This window comes from Ochotona princeps, chromosome 29 (assembly GCF_030435755.1).
Source record: "Ochotona princeps isolate mOchPri1 chromosome 29, mOchPri1.hap1, whole genome shotgun sequence".
Classification (NCBI taxonomy): Eukaryota; Metazoa; Chordata; class Mammalia; order Lagomorpha; family Ochotonidae; genus Ochotona; species Ochotona princeps.
Genome location: NC_080860.1, coordinates 17,005,011 through 17,027,735, shown reverse-complemented (window position 1 = coordinate 17,027,735; position 22,725 = coordinate 17,005,011). Strand labels below are relative to the sequence as shown.

The 22,725-nt window shown below is 47.2% G+C and overlaps 1 protein-coding gene across 3 annotated transcripts in view; it reads right to left on the bottom strand.

The window, feature by feature from the left end:
* Positions 1 to 22,725, bottom strand: part of LOC101532959 (E3 ubiquitin-protein ligase RNF185) — a 107,339-nt gene that overhangs the window by 82,951 nt on the left and 1,663 nt on the right. For 2 of the 3 annotated variants that reach the window (XM_058656886.1, XM_004591995.2), the window contains exons 2-4: positions 5,201 to 5,411; positions 2,059 to 2,077; positions 309 to 421 (exon numbers count right to left, since the gene is read on the bottom strand). In XM_058656886.1, coding sequence (XP_058512869.1) covers positions 309 to 421; positions 2,059 to 2,077; positions 5,201 to 5,376 — 308 coding nt within the window. In that variant the 5' untranslated portion in view covers positions 5,377 to 5,411. Of the gene's footprint in view, positions 1 to 308; positions 422 to 2,058; positions 2,078 to 5,200; positions 5,412 to 9,659; positions 10,061 to 22,725 lie in introns of those variants that run through there. The other variant, XM_058656887.1, reaches the window with a different exon arrangement.

Here is a 22,725-nt window from a genome sequence, read left to right as displayed (position 1 = left end):
ATTTCTACCAAAAAACAGAAAAATCATCCAGACCCCCTGTTCCGTCTCCCTCCATAGAATACATCAGAGCTGCAGGAACCCCAATCCCTGGGGACTCTGTTGCTACTGCCATACACCAGGCTTCCCAGGCAGCAGGGGGCGCTATCACACTTGTAGCTGGCCGACAACAATCAGCAGGCATCTGTATCACCGTCCAGCCAAGTGGCAACCTGTTTCCACCTGGACTGGACTGTTGCAGAACTGGAGAATCACCAAGCGCCAAAAAAGGGTGGGGAGAAATGGGTGTGAGAGGAACCCCGAATCCTCACCTGGGGTCCTGCTGTCCAGTGCTGCCTCTGCCGTAAAGCGGGATGACTTTGTCGCGGCTGATGCCAGCTTTGCAAACAGGACACACCTGTCGGTTAGGTCTGGTCTCCAACCACTGCAAGCGGGAGGGAAGTAGGCAGTGAGTGGCCCGAGGGCCGCCGTAGAAAGGCTGGGTCACAGCCCGCAGGAAAACAACATGGCTCACACTGAGAAACACCAGAGGCTGCGACCAAGGCATACCTAGAGGAACCTGAGAGCTGTCCTCCTAGCACTCTGTAAATACTTACTAGCGGTAAACTCAAAATCGCCTTTAAATGCCACTGTAATTAAACAGGCTGATTCATGCTTTGTCGCCTTCTGGGGACTCCCAGCAACAGAGCAGAAGGAACGAGAAGCCGGGGCAGTTGGGAGTGGACAGATCCGGCTTCCAGATGAGGCTGCCAGGGTGGACATAACAAATTTTATATCTCCATAGGCTCCAAAGGATCAACTGTATGATCCTTTCTGTGGTTTCTCATTGTGGCAGCATTGCTCAACAACTGTGTGTCCTGGATACCAACATCTGGACATTAACAGATCCTCTTCCGGTGATTTCTCATGTGCTAAAGGACAGATAATTTTTTTGGCACATTCTCAAGACTTATTTTTGTTTTTTAATCCACTTCCATCTATCTTCCTATTTAAGATTTAAAAGGCTGGCACCATAGCTCAATGGGCTAATCCTTCACCCTGTGGTGTCAGCACCCCATATGGGCGCTACTTCTTGCCCCAGCTGTTTCACTTGCCATCCAGTTTCCAGCTCATGGTCTGAGAGAGCAGCGGAGAATGGTTCAAAGCCATGGGTCCCTGCACCCATATGAGAGACTCAGAAGAAGCTCCAAGATCCTGAGTGAGCTCAGCTCTGGCCATTGTAGCCATCTGGGGAGTGAACTAGCTGATACAAAACCTTCTATCTCTTCTCTCTGAAAATTTGCCTCTCAAATAAAAAAATATTAAAAAAAAATATTTAAAAGGTTTTAAAAGACCACAAAAAAAAGTGTATATATATAGTGTGTGTGTATATATATATATATATATACTATTTTTTTAACTTCTCACTGGTCACATTAAAAACATTTTGTTTAACTTTCTTAAAAATACAAATGATGGGGCCTGACGGCCCAGTGTGATAGCCTAGTGATGTTTCATGGCCAATTGTGAGCACCAGGCCCGAGCCTCGCTCACCAAGCAGGTGTCTGAATCCTGCTGAAGGTGAGGTCTAAAGCTGGGAAAACAGACTCCCTGCCTCGCTCTGCCTTTCACCAAAGCTCTACTGATACTAAAAAAAGTGTTCCCCTTGCTAACATTTAAGACCTTTAAGGACCAGGGTGGGGGTGCTGATTTGATAGGAGGAGGGCTTCTTCTAGAGACAGAATTTCAAAAGAAAAAATGAACATTAACACACTGAAAAATTCAACCCGATTTACAAACGACTGAGTTCCAAACAAATGGCTGCCTCTGAAAGCCACCGAGTGCAATGGTGGGAGAGTCGGGACTGCCCTAGCTACCATGCTAACCCTTTATTTCTTCACGTCCCTGTCGGTGGGCAGGTGTATACAGAGGATTGGCGGGGTTGGGGGGACAGTGCTGGTGAGCAAGTAATGAGCCCCCAAGTGGGGGAGATTGCAGCTTCTGACAGCAATCTCCAGGGATGAGGGCCGCCTGGTGCAACCACAGCTGATGAAAGACAAAGTAAAATGAAATGCATCTTACCTGATGTAAACATGGCCAACTGCCGGATCCCCAGGGTGAGCAGTCATTAAGGTGGCGGTGGAGGAGAGGGGGAGAGGAAGAAAAATGCTTTCATTAGCAGAAACACTTGACAGGTGGGAGCAACAGAACCAGAGGGGAGACCCCCAAAAAACTGGGCTACTGAAATGCCATGGAGGTTCTATCGGGGATTACTGGTATCAGGGGTTAGAAAAGGCTGGTGAGACAATCCACTTTCCACATTTGGGGCTCCAGTGCGACTGAAGACACCCAGAGTCTGCACCAACCAGATCCAACTTCCCTGCAAGCCAGCCTTCAGAGGCTATTACAGCCTCTCAAAGAATCCAACAGAAGCTCAAGACCCTCTCTGAACAGAGACTCACGGGGGCTGTCTCACGAGCATGCCAAGTGCACAAACACGGTCAGGGTCAGTTGGGCTCCAAGGGGTGGGTGGAGGCCTAGGTAAGTTAACAGAAATCTTCAGGCTGTCCTCAGCCTTGAGGTCACACACTTGGGACAAACTGGACTGAATTCCTCGGTATACCGGCTTCAACTTCTAGTCTGGTATTCCAGGCATTAGAAGTTTACTCTGCTTTTCTACCTCCGAAGTAAAAATAATAAGGATTGGCACCATGGCGCAGTGGGTTTAAACCTCTGCCTGTGGGCCCGGCGGCGTGGCCTAGTGGCTAAAGTCCTAGCCCTGAATGTGCCGGGATCCCATATGGGCGCCGGTTCTAATCCCGGCTGCTCCACTTCCCATCCAGCTCCCTGCTTGTGGCCTGGGAAAGCAGTCGAGGACGGCCCAATGCATTGGGACCCTGCACCCGCGTGGGAGACCTGGAGGAGGTTCCAGGTTCCTGGCTTCGGATCGGCGCAGCACTAGCCGTTGCGGCTCACTTGGGGAGTGAAATCATCGGATGGAAGATCTTCCTCTCTGTCTCTCCTCCTCTATGTATATCTGCCTTTCCAATAAAAATAAATAAATCTTAAAAAAAAAGTTAAAAAAGAAAAAAGAAAAAAAAATAAACCTCTGCCTGTAGCGCCAGCATCCCATTTGGGCACTGGTTCATGTCCTAGCTGCCCCACTTCTGATCTAGCCATTTGCTTATGGCCTGGGAAAGCAGCAGAGGATGGCCCAAGGCCTTGGGACCCTGCACCCACGTGGGAGACCAGGAAGGAGCTCCTGGCTTTGGATCGATTCAGTTCTGGCACTTGTGACCTTTTCGGGAGTAAACCAGCAGATGGAAGATCCCTTCTTTTCTCTGTAACTCTTGCAAATAAAAATGAAACAAATCTTTTTTAATCCTGTATATAAAATACATGAAGTTTGTCTTATAAAAGGATTGACATTATGGCACAGTGGGTTAAAGCTGGTGCTTGCAATGCCAGCATCCCATTGGAGTACTGATCTGATTCTCGGCTACTCCACTTCCAATGTAGCTCCTCACTGACGCACCTGGAAAAGCAGATGGTCCAAGTCCTTGGGCCCCTGCACCCAAACAGGAGACCCAGCAAAAACTCCTGGCTTCAGTCTGGCCCAGCCCCAACCATCATGGTCACCGTAGAGTAAACCAGTAGATGGAAGGACTCTCTCTCTGTGTGACTGTATCTTTCAAATAAATCAACTATTGCTTAAACAATCCTTTATTTAGACTACTTCCCTGATCAAACTTATCTAGATTTGGTAATCTGGTGTCCAACCCTAGCAAAACCATTCCTCACCTCCTACTCAGAGTGCTGTGAGAGGTATACAGTAGGCTCAGCGTCTCAGATGACTCAATAGTTCACAAGCCTGTCCTTGAAACTTGCTTGTTTTGGGGTCGGTGTTGTGGTGTAGCGCACTAAGCCTCCACCTGTGTTGCCAACATCTCATATAAGTGTCAATTTGAGTCCTAGTGGCTCCACTTTTTTCTTAAAAAGACTTATTTATTTTTACTTGAAAGACCAATTTTACAGAGAAAGACAGACAGACAGGTCTTCCGTTGCTGCTTCATTCCCCAAATGGCCACAACAGCTGGAACCCAGCTGACCTGAAGCCAGAAGCCAGGAGCTTCCTCCAGGTTTCCCACGAGGTTATAGGGGCCCAAAAACTTGATCCATCCTCCACTGCTTTCCTGGGTAATAAGCATGGAACTGGATCAGAAGTAGAGCAGCTAGGACATGAACTAGCACCCATACGGGATGCCAGCACTTGCAGATAGTTTGCTAAGCCACTGTACTGACCTTGTGGCTCTATTTCCATGTTTACCCCCCCACCTGTATTCACCCAGGATCTCCAAGCCCAGAAGCACTTCTGTAACCACTGGGGTTGTAATGGGATATGGGCTCTACCACTCCATTTTGTGATACTCATAGGCATGATACAGTAACAGCTCCCTTGGCCACTGCAGATACACAGTGTTTTCTCCATGTTACGTGCTCTTCACATCTCTAACATAGTTCAAGCCTTTTAATACTCAAAACAGTTCTGTAAAATAAGGATCAATATGTGCAAAAAAGCCCCCTGTGCAGGTCCATCCAGAGGAAAGTGGCAGAGGCCCGATTCAGAAGGAGGAGTTTTCTGAGGTATGGCTATGCATCCTTGCTCCTACAGGCTTAGCAAGCAACAAGGTGCCACAGGTAACAGGTGCTCAGTAAACCCTGAGTGTCATGGCCAGCACTGTGGCATAACGGTTCAAGCCACTGCCTGGAACGCCGCCGCCACCCATATGGGTGCCAGTTCACATCCCAGCTGCTCCACTTCTGACCCAGCTCTCTGTGTTCATGTGTCTGGGAAGGCAGCAGAAGATGGACTTAGTGCTTGGGCCCTGGCACCCATGTGGGAGACCTGGATGTAGTTCCTACTCGTGGCTTCGGCCTATCCCGGCACTGGCTGTTGAGGCTATTTGAGGAGTAAACCAGCACATGGGCGGGCGATCTGTGTCTCCCTTTCGCTCTGTAACTCTGCCTTTCAAATCAGTGAATAAATCTTTTCTAAAAAGTGGGGCATGTCATTTCCTTAGAGAGGAGGAGAAGGAACCCAAGGGTGGAGACATCCAGCCTCAGGACTCCACGTGGGGGGAGGTCTTCTGCTCCAAGGCTGCCCATGGCTTCAGGCTTCCCTAACACAGCAGCGTGTCGGCTGGGGCATCGGCGGGGAACTGACCAGAACAGGTGGCCACACAGGCTGATGACGGCATCCTTGGCTGTGTCCAGGCAGATGTTACACTCGAAGGTGCTGTCCTGCCCTCCACTTTCACCAGCACCGTTGCTGCTTCCGCTGGGCCCCCCTGCACTGGAGTTCTCGGGGGACGCTGAGGCTGAGGGTCCCTTGCTCGCCATTCTTGGCCGTCAGTGAAGATTCTCCCGGGGAATTCCTGAAAGGTAGAGAAAGAGCCCTTGAATGCTCACTTCTGCAACCTGCTCCCTCCAGCTTCCACACCAAACCCCTCGGCTTCTCCCAACCGCCGACTCTGGTGATGACGGAAGACGGATTCCCAGAGAGGCTGGCAGAGGACAACAGTTGTGGGGCACAACCCAAAGCGCAGTGACTCAGACAGGGCCCGTGAATGTGCCCCCCAGAATATTGCACACAAACATACCAATGGCTCAGTTATGCGGGTACTTCAGGAAGTTACTGGAAAAATTAAAGTTTATTTTGGTTGCTAAAGAAGTTTTTGAGATACATGCAGTCTACTCATAGTATGAGCTGTCAGGGACCTTTTGAAGAGCCTGTAGGAAGAGCCTCCAGCTGGTTTTCTAGAGTAATCAGGACCCTGTCTCGATTACCTTCACATTCTCCTTGAGAACCAACCCACACGATATGCACGTGCTCCATCGAACGGAGCTCAGGCTGTCCTCTAACTGCGGACGGCCTCCATCTAGCAAGCGACTCCGCTCAGGCCAAAAGGCTATGACCAGTATGTGCCAGAATATAAAAACATTCCTGTGACTGTTAAGGGGGGAGGAGGTTTTCAGGAAGGACCACAAAAGTCATTTGGCCCAGTGGTTTCCACACTATTATCTTTTTCATTCTCTTTTGCCACGTTAGACTATCACCTACCTTATTTCATCTGAATCAATCAAGGTTGGTTTTTAGCTTCATTACATTTAGAGCCATATATCACTGACGTAGAGGGAAAACCAGTATTGCCCACCCTAAGTGAAAAATACAGGTAAATGCAAAGGAAGAAGAGTTGTTTATCCTCACAGGACCTGAGGTAGTTGGCACACTCGTACTCTGTTTTGGGAAATCCTGCTCTGATCCCACCTCTTCTGGAACCTGGAGCCTGAGGTACCTGGCTGGCAGATACCTGAGCACCACATTTGTATTCAAACCACTGTGCCACCACAGACAGACCAAGTGGCTGCTAGAGAAAGACCACGGTCCACCGCCACCTCCAACTCAAAGGATGCAGTCAGGGCTGACAAAGGCCAAAACTCGAAGGGACGCTCACAAATTCTGGGTGATCGGGTCCCTTCAACATCTCAGAAATTCCAAGGAAGAAATGTTGGCCACCACAGTCAGAGAACTGGAGGCCTGAATGCTGACCTCAGCCCAGCCTCCGGTTCATCCCTCTCCTCGCGACATTTTTCTAATCTGTAAAATGAGGCATTAGACCACGTGGCCTCTGGGTGCCCCCTTCCAAGCCTTTCAGACTGTCCTTCCACTTCTGCTCACCCCCAAGCAACTCCTCCGTAAGATCAGGACTCACCGCCGGAGCCCCTGAGGACCACCTTGATGTCAGCTCCCAAAGTACCAGGAGATGAGAACGGAAACTTCACCGCCTTTGCAGACCCCACAGCTGCCTCGCCTTCTCGCGGCAGATGCAGAGCTCTGGACTCGGGAGTGAGCTTCTCTCACCACCACGGCAGCTCAGTGACTGGGGCAGGCACAGGCGGCCGGCTCAGCGCCACGTTTTCACTCAGTTACATCATTTTTCATGATGTCCCAGGAGGGCAGCTGGTTGCTGGTGGCACCAGTGCCTTGCTGGCCTTGGCTCTGAGAACTTCTGCCAGACCCTCTGCACCCCCTTTCCATACACATCTTTTCTCTGCATCTTAGGGTACAGTGCATTTTGGGGGGGGGAGAACTTGATGGTCTTTCCTCACTATACAAGCTCAGGTGTCCTAGGAATTCAATCTGTGTGTCTTTGTTCAAGAAGATCTTCTAAAATTCAGAACTATGTACACAGGTTCACTGATCAATCTTAACTAGCCTCCTGATGTGATGTAATAAGTACCCAACATCACCACTCAAACATTTTTGCCTTAGAATGTGGAGGCAGCATTACCTGTTTACAGAAAATACATGCATGTATTAACCCCAGCGGTGGCTGTAGCGGCCCAGCAGCTGAAGCCACTGTTTGTGAAGCAGGAATCCCTTATCAGAGTGCTGGTTCGAATCCCGGATGCTCCATTTCTGATCCCTCCATGCTGATGCTCCAAGGAAGGCAGCAAATGACAGCCCAAGTGCTTGGGCCCCTGCCACCCAGGTGGAGCACCCAGATGAGTTCCTGGCTCCTGGCTTCGTCCCAGCTTCGTCCTGGCACTGTGGTCACCTGCACACTAAACCAGGTGAACCAGCAGATGGAAGATCTCTTTCTGTCCCTCTTTTTCCTCTTCCTCTCTTTCCAAATCATCTGCCTTTCAAATAAATGAATAAATCTCATAATATACACACAAATTCCATGAAGACACCATCAGTCAAATCCAGTATGTAAGATTTTCTAAGGGACATAAAGATTGTCAACAATACAATAAAATAGATTAAAAAAAAAAAAAAAGATTTTCTAAGGGACAAATTACCAAATTTGTCCAAAAACTAGCAAGGGTGGGGCTTAGAGCTACAGGCTGAGAACAAAGACATTTTCAGTGCATGGCTCTCAACGGAACCAGACTCAAACAGATCAACTCGGAAGGACATTCAGTCTAGGTGTTAGTATCACAGGATTGTTAGCTTTTCTTTTTAAGGTTTATTTATTTTTATTGAAAAGGCAGATTTACAGAGATGAGAGGAGAGGAGAAGGAGGGAGGGAAGGAGAGAGAGAGAGAGAGAACGATCTTCCACATATTTACTCCCCAAGCAGCTGCAACAGCCGGAGTAGAGCCTACCCAAAGCCAGGAACCTCTTCTGGGTCTTACACGCAGACGCAGAGTCCCAAGGCCTTGGGTCATCCATGACTGCTTTCCCAGACCACAAGCAGGAAGTGGAACAGCCAGAACTGGTGCCCATATGGGATCCTGGCACTTGCAAGGTGAAGATTTAGTCACTACGACATCACACCGGGCCCTAGCTTTGTTGAGTATGATAATGGTATTGTATAATTTTTGTAAAAAAAAAAAAAAAGTTCTCATTTGCTAGAGATACACACATATTTGTGAAGGAATAATAAGACACTGAGCATCTGCTTTAAAACATTGTAGGAAGGCCTGGCACGATAGTGTAGTGGTTAAAGTTCTCACCTTGAATGCACAGAGATCCCATAAGGGTGCTGGTTCTAATCCCGGTGACCCCACTTCCCATCCAGCTCCCTGCTTGTGGCTTGGGAAAGCAGTCGAGGACAACCCCAAAGCCTTGGGACCCTGCACCCACGTAGGAGGCCTAGAAGAGGCTCCGGACTCCTGGCTTTAGATTGATTCCCCAAGTGCCTGCAACGGCTGGAGCTGAACCAATCATCGGACGGAAGATCTTCCTGTCTCTCCTCCTCTCTATATATCTGACTTTGCAATAAAAAAATGAATAAGAAAAAAAATGAGTAAGACTGCAACGTCAATCCCATTTAAGGTCTGACATCACCAACTGCAGAGTCCTAAACAGGAGCAAGTCTGGGGTCAGCGCGATGGCAACTGGCAACCTCCCCACTTCAAGAGCCCCCAGGATTCCATATGAGCACTGCCTTGTGCCCCGGCTGCTCCACTTCTGATCCAGCACCCTGCTTAGGGTCTAGGCAGCAGCAAAGGATGGCTCAAGCACTTAGGCCCTGCACCCAAGTGGGAGGGCCAACAGAAGCTCCTGGCTCCAGATCAGCCCAGCTCCAGTCATTGTGGCCATTTGTGGAGCAAACCAAAGTAAAGATTTGTTTTTCCTTCTCTCTGTAACTCTTTCAAATAAATTAAAAAAAAAAAAAAATTAGTCTTAAAAAAATGTTTTCACACCCAGTTTGGAAAACACTTCTCAGCAATGTTCAGGGCAACCTAAGTGGTGTTGGGACCAAGGCAGATGTGCAATATCTAATTGATCCCATAGAAATGCACAGCTGGGCTGGCACAATAGCCTAGTGGCTAAAGTCCTCATGCTGGGATCCCATATGGGCGCCGGTTCTAATCCCAGCAGCCCCGCTTCCCATCCAGCTCCCTCCTTGTGGCCTGGAAAAGCAGTCAAGGACGGCCCAAAGCCTTGAGACCCTGCACCCACATGGGAGACTCAGAAGAGGCTCCTGGCTCCTGGCTCCTGATTGGCTCAGCTCCAGCCGTTGTGGCCGCTTGGTGAGTGAATCAATGGGCGGAAGATCTTCCTCTCTGTATATCTGACTTTCCAATAAAATCTCAAAAAAAAAAAAGAGAGAAGACATGCAGAGCCAGGCAGGTGAGGGGGACTAACCAAACGCTCTCATTCTTGTTACCTTTCCAGAGCTGCCCTCTGGTCCTCTTGCTCAGGCTTACTCCACAGGAGCTCTGCGAGTCAGAGAACACAAAACAAGGCACTTGACTGCATGAGGAAATCTCTTCATAACATTCTTGTGTTTGGTCTGTTTCTGGAGAACTGGAGGTATTCCTAATCTGCCTTCTCCATCTCTTTGATGCTAATTCCTGGACCCCAGAGGCACCTAGAAATGTTTATCTTCGTGATGAATATTACAAATTTGTGTGATACATAACTGGGACAGTCTTGGCAGAAGTCTGGTTCTTGCGGGCACATGCTTGTTCCTATGGGACCTTGGCACCAGAAGTCTTGGCATGTCTGGGCCCATCTATGTGGATCACCATCCGCCTCCTGCGCCACAGGGAGGCTCACTAGGCAGAGAAGAGACCTACATTCCGAGAATGTCTGCATCATATGCATCATACTCATGGAAGGCTGGAGTGGGAAGAAATCTGAGTAAGCTGAGTGGAACTTGGAACACACAAAAACAAGTTCTAAAAGTTTAGAATTCATTGTTTAGGTCCCTAGGGCAGCCCACACAGACTTGGTCCTCAAAGCCAGGGCCAAGGACATAAACGACCTTTCAGATCCCAAAAGACAAGAAAGTCCGTGAGGACTGGCTTCTTAGTGGGTTGCCCAAGTGCATTTCTCTAGCACTCTCAAATCTCCCCATTCCCTTGAACAATCCTAGCCTTACTTGGATTTATTCAAGATTCAGGCATTCAGGATATAGACAGCCAGCTTCCTGCCAGAGCAGACCCTGGAAGGTGCCAGCAACAGCCCAATTATTTGGATCCTGGCCACCTACGTGAGAGACGTGGGCTGGGTTCCCAGCTTCCGGCTTCAGCCTGGCCCATGGGTCAGGTCACAGCAGGCATTGCGGTTAGGAGCTCCTTGACTCTCAAATAAATGAAATGCTCTTTAAAAGGTTGCAGATATTTAAAAAGTTTCGGTAGAAGGAGGAAACAGAAAAATAAACTAACGAGGCAACCCAGTTACTGGGCACCTGGGATGGAAAGGAAGCGAGGGCAGAACGGAGGCAAGAAGAAAAGCCTTGGGCGCTCACTGCCCTCAGCTCTGGCTCCTACGGCAGGGCATGACCCAGATCCACCAAACCTTCCAGAGGATTCCGGGATTTTCATGGCCCTGTCTGTCTGTCTGTCTCTCCTTTCCCTGGCTAAGTAAACGGCTACATCCACATGACAGGTTATATGTTGTAATCCTCACTGTCTCTTACTCTATCATAGGTTATTAAACAGGTTACATAAAGCCCTCATAGGTATTTACTTACAAAGGAATTTTAATTCCAAGGCAGAATGATAAATGAAAAAGGCAGGATGCAAAATTGTATATAAACTGGGCATGTTATATAGTAACAGTTGCTATTACATAGCAGCTATGACAAACACATAGGAAAAAGAAGCCAAAAATACGAGCTAGAATGGTCTCTAGATAGTGGAATTACATACCTATTAAGTTTTTTTTTTTCCACAATTTTTTTTCTTCTTTTTTCCATCTCTCTCTTTTTTTTTTAAAGATTTATTTTATTATTTTTTTTTATTGGAAAGTTAGATCTACAGAGAACGAGAGAGACAAAGATCTTCTGTCCGCTGGTTTACTCTCCAAGTGGCCACAACAGCCAGAGCTGAGCTATCTGAAGCCAGGAGCCAGGAGCCTCCTCCAGGTCTCCCATGTGGGTGCAGGGTCCCAAGGCTCTGGGCTGTCCTCGACTGCTTTCCCAGGCCACAAGCAGGGAGCTGGGTGGAAAGAGGAGTAGCTGAAACATAAACTGGCACCCATATGGGATCCCAGTGGTCGCAAGGTGAGGATTCAGCCACTAGGCTATCACACTGGGCCCTCTCTCTGACTTTCAAATAAATAAAAGTACCTATCTGGGCCCAGCATGACAGCCTAACGGCTAAATCCTCACCTTGCAACTGACAGGATCCCATAGAGGTGCTGGTTTGTATCTTGGCTACTCGACTTCCCATCTAGCTCGCTGCTTGTGATCTTGGAAAGCAAAGAATGGACCAAAGTCTTAGGACCCTGTACCCACATGGGAGACATGGAAGAAGCGCCTGGCTTCAGATCAGCTCAGCTCTGGCTGCTGTAGCCACTTGTGGAGTAAACCAGTGGATAAAAGATCTGTCTCTCCTCTCTGTAGATCTGACCTTCCAATAAAAATAAAAAGCATCTTAAAAAAAAAAAAAAAGTATCTATCTTTGTAACTCTGATAGTGCCAAGAACCTTCCCAAGCGGATATACCAATTCTTACTCCCACGAGAAACACTTAAGTGTGCCTATTTCCTCATATCCTTGCCAATGACACGTGTTTAAGAGGATGGATGTTAGGTCAATGAGGAATACAGCGTAAGTGTGGAAGCATGGAAAGACATTTTAAATTTGCTGATTACTTTAAGGCCCATTATGTTCCATGCACTACGCTAAGCCCTGGAGATGCAAGAATTTTCAAATAAAACACATCTGAGCAGCATGTTCTTTCTTACATTTTCTTCTGTTTCTGAACTCACAGGGAGTTTTGTACATTCATTCAGTTTTGAGTGTCCATGATTTTTTAAAGTTTTATCATTATTTAGAAGGCAGACTTTTACAGAGAGGGGAGATAAAAAAGAAGGTCTTACATCTGCTGGTTCATTTCTCAAATAGCTACAATGGCTAGAGCTGAGCTGATCCGAAGCAGAGAGCTTCTTCCAGGTCTCCCACGTGGGTGTGGGATCCCAAGCACTGAGATTCCCCTTTGCTTATCCCAGGCTGCAATCGACAGTGGGATGGGATGAATTGGGACATCAACCAGTGCCCATATGGGATGCCAGCACCAAAGGGAATGGGATTAACCTGCTGTATCCTCAATGATTTTCTTAAAGATTACCAAATAAAAGATTACAAGTTTTCGGGCTGGTGTTCAGCGTAACGGTTGACACTCTACTTGCAATGCCCACATCCTTTATTGGAATGTCTAGGTTAAAGTCCTTGCTCCACTCTTGGCTCCAGCCTTTTGTCAGTGTGCACCCAGGAAGGCAGCAGTGAAGGCAAGTGGTTGACATGGAAGACCCAGATTGAGATCTCAATTCCCAACTTTAGCCTGGCGTGATGGCCCAGTGGATAAATCCTTGTCTTGCAAGTGTTGAGAACACATATGGGTGCCAGTTCATGTCCCTACTGCTCCACTTCCCATCCAGCTCCTTGCTTGTGGCCTTGAAAGGCAGAGGACAGCCCAAAGCCTTGGGACCCTGCACCCACCCGCATGGGAGACCTGGAGGAAGCTCACCTGCGGCCATTGTGGCCACGTGGGGAGCGAACCAGCAGATGGAAGATCTTTCTGCATCTCCTTCTCCCTGTAAATCTGTCTTTCTAATCAAACAAATAAACAATTCTTTTTTTTTTTTTTTTAAGAATTCAGTTCCTGGCTTTAGCGTGGCCCAGCCCCAGCTACTACAGGTATTTTGGGAATTACCCAGAGGATGGAAAATCTCTCTTTTTGCCTTTTGGGGGCTTGGGGTGGGGAGTGGGATTTGAACTACCTAGTAATGGCACAAAATCTTAAGGGATATCCAACAGACTCCCTTTTCCAATCCCTTTGATCAGTGTCTTACAATGCTTCTTGACTTTCTAAGAACTTTTGTTTCTACAAGTTACCCTGGCAGAGGCTCTTGAGTTCTTATCTCAGCTCCACCACTTAGGGACTTTTCCTCGCACCTTTGCTTTACTCATCAGTGGGGGAAAAGGAGCTGTGAGAATTAAAGAGATAAACGGAAAGGAGCTGGCACAGTGCTCCAGCAATGTGAGTCCTCTCCCCTTGTAGGTGTGCCCACCACGTGCACAGAAGGCACAACTGCCTCTCTATGCTCCTCCCCGCCCCTACACAATCAGCAGATACTTGGTTAATTTGCTCCGTGAGTCATAAATTCTTCTTAATGAAGAATGCCTTCAAGTGTTCCTTGAAGGCAGAGCAGGTGAATCAGAACTACATACCCTGATGTGCCGAAGGAGACCTAAAGTGTGACAGGCTTAGTGACCCAGACAAAACCCAGATACTGCTCAGGAGTGCTTAAATGTTATCACAACTCTTATCCCTTTCTACATAAATGACCCCATTTTTCTGTACTGCCCACTTAAAGGTCATTATTCCATCATTAACATCCAATGGGAAGCGAGGTCAAGGTTCAGAGTGGTTAGGTCACTTGCCCATGGTCAAAGAGCCAGTCAGAGGCAAAGCCTTCTGACCCCAAGCCTACATGCTTAACCGATGGTACCTCTGTGATCTGTCCTTGTGTGTTCAGACCCAGCTTCCAGGTCCCTTACTCAACACAAGGCCAGGTCGCTCCAGAGCAACTCAAAGGTCTGATGTTTAGGGACACTCAGAACTTCATAACTCAAGACCAATCAACCTAAGTAACTGAAGTTACGTCAAATCAGTAATCTCACAAGAACAAAACATTTTCAAGTGATTACGTTTTTTTCTTTTTCCAAAACTGGAAATGTTACATAATTGTTCTATAGTCCTAACTGTCTTACTTTTTAAAAAGCAAGCATAGCCCCAAGCCCTTAAATGGGAGTAGGGTGGGAATCAGGGATCAGTAACCAGAAATTAAGTGGCTCAAGGCTCTCTTAAATTGGTACTCACTTCCTCAGAGATGCTCTTACTCATTCAGAGGACAGTCTACTGTCCACACTAGACAATTATCTTCCGGGGCCAACAGCATAGTGTCCGACAGGCACTAGATGCCTGACATACATGTACACGATTGAATGGTGAGAAAACGCCAATTTCAATTCACATCAGCATGGCTGGGGAACCTACTGTATCAAAGAAAAGCTCTTCAGAATGGCCAGATCCCAGCTAAGCACTCTGGATTTCTAGAACACTGTGGAAGGAACCTTGGAGCCTGAGGACTTTGTCTCCTGTGAGGCCAAGTGTCTTCACTGGCAAGAGGAGATCCCTGTCCCTCCCTTGGCTCATGGCAGCTCTTGTTTTCATTTTTCATGCATTCCAGAAAAATCTATGCAAATTCTAGGACATCTCGCTAATTCCAACTGCACCTGAGGATGAACTAAAAACCTCTAAAATACTCTGAAAGGCGGCTACTACAAAAAAACAAAGAGTTAGGTTGACAAGTTTCAACCAATGAAGAAGAAAACATTCCAAAACAGCCTTTACTTGACAAAGCCCAGGTCTTACTTCTTTTTCAAAAAGAGATCCAAAGAGGTGGGTCTTTAGTGTAGCAAGTAAATCACCACTTGGAAATGCCCACATCCTATGCTGGAGTGCCTGGTGTTCAAGTCCTGGCTCTTCTTCCAATTCCAGCTTCTTCCTGCTGCAGTATACCCTGGAGGCAGCAGGTGATGGCTCAGGCGGACAGGTCCTTGCCTAATATGAGACGGGGAATGAATTCCAGCTGTGAGCGTCTGCCTGGCCCAGTCACTGTGGCCATGTGGGAAGTAAACCAGAAGATGGGACCTCTCTCTCTCCACCCCTCTCCTCTGCCACTGAAACAAAGAAAATGAAAGTCTTCAATGTTTATTAGGAAAAGAGAAAAACAAGAAATCTGCCTTGGACTTTGCCCAGGACCTACTCACTGTTCAGAGAGCTATTTGCTTTGCCAATCCCAGCCTTGCCGGTATCACACAGCATTTCTAGAGAGTTACTGGGAGAGAGCCTGGTATAGTCAGGTGCGGTAAGTGACTACTGTGGGAATCCATCTGGTGACTGGCCCTAGGATGGAATGGCGAGCCAGTCCCCTGGGCCACTTCCACAGAAGCAGGTGTGGTCTGCCTCAAGGGCAATCCAAATGCTGCCTCTTATCTCTGTTTCCCTTGTCCCTAGCTGGAGACAAGGACCCACCACTGAGGTGCTCCCACTGACCAGTGAAATGATAACCAGTCCATAAAAAGGACCACTACTGAGAATCTTAATCCGGAAGTCACCTGGTTCCTACTTGAAACACCACGCTTCTGAGGCTGTTGCTGTGGTGCAGCACATTAAGCTAGGTATCTCACACTGCAGTGCCAGCTGAAGTGCCAGCTACTCAACTTCCAATTCAACAATTATTATGTCTAGGAAGACATCCTCTGGGAGACCCAAAAGAAGTTCTAGGTTCCTGGCTTCAGCCTGGCCCAGACCTGGCTGTTGTGGCCATTTGGAGAGTAAACCAGCAGATGGAAGATTTCACTCCATCTCTCCCCTGTCATTCTTTCAACCAAATAAATAAATCCTTAAAAGACTATATTTCAGGCAATAGTTTCTTGAATATGACACAAAAGGTAGAAGTAACAGCAAGAAAAATAGATTTCATGAAATCTTTTTAAGTTATGTGGTAACAGTGTTACAGACACCATTAGCAGAATAAAATAGCAACATAAAAAGCAGAAAGGGGAAAATTTGTAAATCAGGTACCCAATACCAGCTTAATATCTAAAATGTAATAAAAATCCTAAGTCTTGCCAAAAGAAATTCAATCCAAAAGTGGGAAAAGGATTTGAGTTATTTCTCTGAAGAAGACATTCAAGTAACTAATCATAAGGGAAATGCAAGTGAAAATTATAATGAAGTACTACCTCATCCCATTAGGATGGCTCCTATGACAAAAGCAGAAAAGACAGGTTAGTGAGCATTTGGAGAAATGGGACCCTGGTGCTCTCATGGGGGGAATGTAAGATGGGGTAGCTGCTGGAGAAAATGCTATAGAGATTCCCTTGGATGGAGTGCTCTCGTGATCCCTGATGAGAAGAGAGAACTGGCCAGGTGTTTAAGCTGGGGCCCCCTTTGCCTATGAAGATGCTCTCTCCACCACTGGAAGCCGATGTACTGCCACCTCCTTCAAGCGTTTGTTTGGCTCTGTGATGTCCAGCTGCCACATGTGTGTTAACAACGTGGTGATTTAAATGTCTTACCTCTTTGTGGATTGTGTGTGTTTGTGTTAATATAGCCTTTCCTTAATGGGGAAAAAAAAAATACATGAGGGTTGCTATGGCTGCCGCATTACCCAGCATTCTACTTTTGAGTATGTACCCAAAGGATTGAAAGGTCTCAAAGACATACATGCATACATGCACGTGTTTCTAACTGCATTATTCAAAACAGCTAAATACGGAAGCAATGCAAGTGTTATCAACAGAAGAACAGATGCGCAAAATGTGGCATATTTAGACAATAGGATGCTACTCAGCCTTAACAAGGAAGGAAATCTGATGTGTGCTAGACCTAGAGGAGCCCTGAAACGGCTGGCTCAGGTAAGTCCGTGTGCCGCCTCCCAACACACACGATTCTACTTATTTGAGCTACTGAGAGTGGCCAAGTCACAAAATCAAGCAGCGGGATGGTAACTGCGGGGCTGGACAGCACATGGGACTGGGAGTTGCAGCTCCCTGAGTGTAGAGATCCAGTCCTGCAGAATGAAGAGAGTTCTGGAGACACACAGCAAAGTACATACAAATGCACTTGGTATCTCTGAACTTTAAACGGATAAGTGGTCAATTTAAGTTGCTATTTTTTAAAATTATTTTTTGTTGGAAAGGAAGGTTTACAGAGAAAAGGACAGACAGAAAGATTTGGCTCATTCCCCAACCTCACCAGGAGCTGAGTTGATCCACAGCCAGGAGCCAATTTGAGATCTCTCAGGTGGCTGCAGGGTCCCAAGGATCTGAGCCATCTTCCACTGCCTTCCTGGGACACAAGCAGGGAGCTGGATTGGAAGTGGAGCAGAAGGGACACAAACTGGCACTTATATGGGATGCTGGCACTTGCAGGTGAAAGATTAGCCAACTGAGCCATTGTTCCCAATGTTATATGTATTTCACCACACACACACACACACACACACACACACACAATCTGCATTTCTACAAAGGGTCATACATTGTGTTACTCCCTTATATATTCCAATACCTAGAATTGACATAATCAGAGACAGCAATTGGATTGGAGATTATTAAATGTTGAAGGGAGAAAATGGAGAATCGCTGCCTAATGGGTACAGAGTTTCTGTCTGAAGTCATGAAAAGTTTCCTTTTTTTTTTTTTAAGATTTATTTTTATCACAAATCAGATATACAGAAAGGAGGAGAGACAGAGAAGATCTTCTGTCTGATGATTCACTAAGTGGCCGCAACGGCCGGTGCTGCGCTGATCTGAAGTCAGGAGTCAGGAGCTTCTTCTGGGTCTCCCACACGGGTGCAGGGTCCCAAGGCTTTGGGCTGTCCTCGACTGCTTTCCCCGGCTACAAGTAGAGAGCTGGAAGGGAAGTGGAGCTGCCAGGATTAGAACCGGTGCCCATATGGGATCCCAGTGCTTTCAAGGCGAGGACTTCAGCTGCTAGGCCACCACACTGGGCCCAGAAGTCATAAAAAGTTTTCAAAACAGTGGTGATGGTTACACAACACTGTGAGGGCCCCTAATGTCACTGAATTCCACATTCAACAACGCTCAAAATAGCAAATCTTAGGTTATATGTTAACACAATAAAGCTTTAAAGTAATTTGTGCTCCTTAGAAAAGTGTATCAAAACTACATTTCTGCCCTATTAAGAATATGTGGAGTGCTCATTGTATACATTGTGTCTATACCGCCAGGTTCACTGACTTATTGAATAATGAAGAGAATGGTTACAGAAGGGAAATCCGCAGGCGCTGGAAGTAATGCCTGCAGAAGAGGCTGGGGGAAACATGCAAACATCATGTTACAATGTTAGCAGGAAAAAGCAAGGTGTACAGTTGTGGATGGTGAGTGATTCCAGGCATTAAAAATGTTGGTGAGAAGCATGGAGGACATAAGGCAACTGCAACAAAGGTTCTCTTTAGATAGTGGAATTAGAGATTGGGGCCAGAGAGGAGGCGGCATTTCTATTTTTCAACATGTCTACAATGAGCATATATTACTTTCATAATTAGAATTACTGGGGTGGAGCTGGCATTGTGGAGTGAGTTAACACACCACTTGCCATGTCAGCTTCCGATATGGGTACCAGTTCAAGTCCCTCCTGCTCCACTTCTGATTCAGCTCCCTGCTCATGTGCCTGAGAAAAGAGCAAAGATTGGCACGAGTACTTGGGACCCTGCACCCATGTTGAGACCCTGAGGGAGCTCCTAGCTTTGACCTTGCGCAGCGCTAGCTGTTAAGGCCATATGGGAAGTGAATGCACAAATAAAAGCTTGTTCACTCTCTTTGCAATCATTTCAAATACATAATTTAACAAACAAACAAAAAAAACCTACTGGGATCAGAATGGTGGCATAGCAAGCTAATCCTCCACTTATGGCACCCACATCCCACATGGATATCGGTTAAAGTGCCAGCTGCTCTACTTCCAATCCAGCTCTTTGTGAATGGCCTGGAAAAAGCAGCAGAGGGTGGTACAATGCCTGGGGTCTCTGCACCCCGGGTAGGAGACCAGGAAGAAGCCCCTGGCTCCAGGTTTCAGGTCAGCCCAGCTCTGGATGTTGTAGCCATTTGGACAGCAAACCATGGATGGAAGATCTAACTCTTTTTTTTTTTTTTAAGATTTATTTATTTTTATTACGAAGTCAGATATACAGAGAGGAGGAGAAACAGAGAGGAAGATCTTCCGTCCGATGATTCACTCCCCAAGTGACTGCAACGGCCAGTGCTGCGCTGATCTGAAGTCAGGAACCTAGAACCTCTTCTGGGTCTCCCACACAGGTGCAGGGTCCCAAGGCATTGGGCCGTCCTCGAATGCTTTCCCAGGCCACAAGCAGGGAGCTGGGATGGGAAGTGGAGCTGCCGGGATTAGAACCAGTGCCCATATGGGATCCCTGCCCGTTCAAGGTGAGGACTTTAGTTGCTAGGCCATGAGGCCGGGCCCAAGAAGATCTAATTCTTTCAAGCAAAAATAAAGTCCTCGCTTTGAGTGTGCTGGGATCCCATATGGCCGCTGGTTCTAATCCCAGTGGCCCCGCTTCTCATACAGCTCCCTGCTTGTGGCCTGGGAAAGCAGTCGAGGATGGCCCAAAGCCTTGGGACCCTGCACCTGTGTGGGAGACCCAGAAGAGGCTCCTGGCTCCTGGCTTCAGATTGGCTCAGCTCTGGCCATTGCAGCCACTTCGGGAGTGAACCATCAGAGCAAGATCTTCCTCTCTGTCTCTCCTCCTCTCTGTATATCCGCCTTTCCAATAAAAATAAATAAGTTTTTAAAAATAAATAAATAAATAAAAATGGAAAATCCAAGGGTGTGTGTTGTGCAGGTTACACTGCTGCTTGTGATGCCCACATCCCACGGCCGAGTGCCAGTTTGTATCCTGGCTACATAGCTACTGAGCAAGTTCCCTAATGTACCTGGGAAAGCAGATGATGGCTCAAGTCCTTGGGTCCCTGCCACCTATGTGGGAGACCCAGATGGAGTTTCAGTCTCCTACCTTCAGCCTGACCCAAATCTGGTTGTTGCAGGCATTAAGGGAGAAAACATCTACCACTCTACTTTTCAAATATATAAAACTTCAGAAAAAAAATGAAAAGACCATTTGCTAGCCCATTGGCTGTTTCGCAGACCTCAATTTTAGCTTAGAACATAAATGTTAATGTTTTTGAAAACAGTTTCCATTGGCCAAGTTTGGCAACACTACATTAAACACATGAAGCAAGTTATTATCTTGGCTTATAAAGTCCATCTCTTTACAGCAGGACTTCTTAAGCAGTGGTAGAACTCCAAGCAGAGACAATGATGCCATGATTTGAACAACACTGTGGGAAGAGGGCAGAGTCAGGGAATAGCAGGTATGGGCACAAGTTGGAGTCCCAGCTATTTCCCTTCCGATCCACCTCCCTGCGAATGTTTCTGGAAAGGCTGGAGAGGATGGCTCAAGTGCTTGGGCTCCTGCACCTTCCAGAAGACCCTGAAGAAGTTTCTGACTCCTGGCTTTGGCCTGGCCTAGTGTTCATTTGAGGAGTGAACCAGATACAGGAGATTTTTCTTTCTCTTTTTCTCTCTCTTAACTTTGCCAAATAAACTAAAAAAGAGGGAGAGCCACTGTAGCACAGCAGGTAAAGCAGGTGTCCGCAATGCTGTTATCCCACATAGACTGCAGTTCAAGTCCCAGTTGCTCCACTTCTGATCTAGCGCCCTGTTAACAAGCCTGGGAAAGCAGTGGAATACGTCACAAGTATCTAGGCCTCTGCGCCCATATGGGAGCCCCGGAAAAAGCTGTTGACTCTTGGCTTCAACCTGGCCCAGCCTCAGCCACTGCAGCCATTTGTGGGGGTGAGCCAGGGGTTAGATCTGTCTATTCTCTCTAGAACTATTTCAAACAAATAAATAATATTTTTAGAATATTTTTAAAACGTTAAAAATGAGCAGAATTAGGCTCTCAAAACTCCTGCAGCTGTTTAAACCCTAACTCATAAGACAATGGTATGGCGAAGACAGAAACAGAATCCAACGCTAGTAATCGGAGTTGAGGACTAGTAGGAGGTCTTAGACCTCTGGAGCCAGCCTAGAAGGCAACTTAAAAAAAAAAAAAAAACTTGAAAAAGAGAGAGAGAGAGATATCTTCCATCCTCTAGTTCACTCCCCAAATAACGGCAACTGGCCAGAGCCAGGAGCATGGAACTCCATCCGGGTCTCTCAAATGGGTGGCAGGGACCCAAGTACTTGGACCATCTTCTTCTCCCATCCCAGGCACATTAGCAGGGAGCTGGATCAGAAGTGAAGCAGTCAGGACTTGAACCAGTGCTCCTACTGGACGCTGGTGTTGCAGTAAGCAGCTTAACCCACTGCACTACAATGCTGGTCCTCGGAAGCTAATTGTTGAGAGGGCTGGTTCTAAGGCCTGAGCGGGGCAGGGTCTCTCTCTCTCTCCTCCTTCCCTCCCCCCTTCCTGGCTAGCACAGATCCTCTCTCCACAAGTGCTCTACCACGGCCAGGTGCCCAGATCAGAGGCCAAACCAACAAGGCCTCCCAGTCTTGGCCTGTGAGCCTCTAGCACTGCGAGCCAAAACAAACTCCTCCCCTGCTGAAGGAGTTTGATCTCAAGGCTTGTACAGTAGTGACTAATTAATACAAATGTTACAGAGCCTTCCCCAAACGTATTTTTTGCCAGTGAACCCCCTTTTCCAGATGTATCTCTTCAGACCAGTGACTGGAAGAGCACACTTAACAATAAACACCAATCCATGGGCTTCTTAAAGAGGAAACATCTTTTCTTTTTCAGTCTTGAGAAACACAAACATAAACACAGGTTTAATTTCAGCCTTGTTTGTTGCGGGGCAGGGGGAGCGACCCAAGAATTCGGTCATAATTGGGAAATCTCTGTTCTGTAAGACAAGGGGAGCATTTTGAAACATTCCAACAGGTAGTGAAAAAGGAATCTACTTGTAAAGCACCAGATAAGGAAATTCCACATTTGGTTAGAAAAATAAAGGTAAACGAGAACCATCACCTGCACATTACATGTAAATCAAACGGCCTGGCAAATCCCTAACAGGGTGGTTTTAGACACTGGGTAGAAAGCCAGTCTACAATAAAGGCCAGCTTTGACGTGCAGGCTACGTTGCTGCGTGAGACGCCGGAATCCCACATCAGAATGATCATGTTTTGGCTATGCCACTGCCCATCAAACTCCTGCTAGTGCACCTGGAAAGGCCACAGATGCCAGCCTATGTGCCCGGGGCCTCTGCCACCCACACACAGCTCCTAGCTTCTGCTTCCTCCTGGCTGAGCCCTGGCATTTGTGACCACTTGGGGAAAGAAACCAGCAGATGGAAGATCTCTGTGACTCTACCTTTCAAATAAATAAATCTTAAAAACAAACAAACTCATCTATAAGACCACAAGCATTGTCACACATTTACACAGACAATGCTGAAGAGAGATACAAAGGAGGATTTATGTTCCATGGAGAAGGATGGCCTAGGGGTCGGCATGGTGGCTTGTCATGTTAATCTTACGCCTCCACTGTTTGCATCCCAGATGGCTACTGGTTCTAGTCCCAGTTGCTCCATTTCCAATTCAGCTCCCTGCTTAGGGCCTGGGAAATCAGTGGAGGTTGGCCCAAAGCCTTGGGTTCCTGCACCCATCT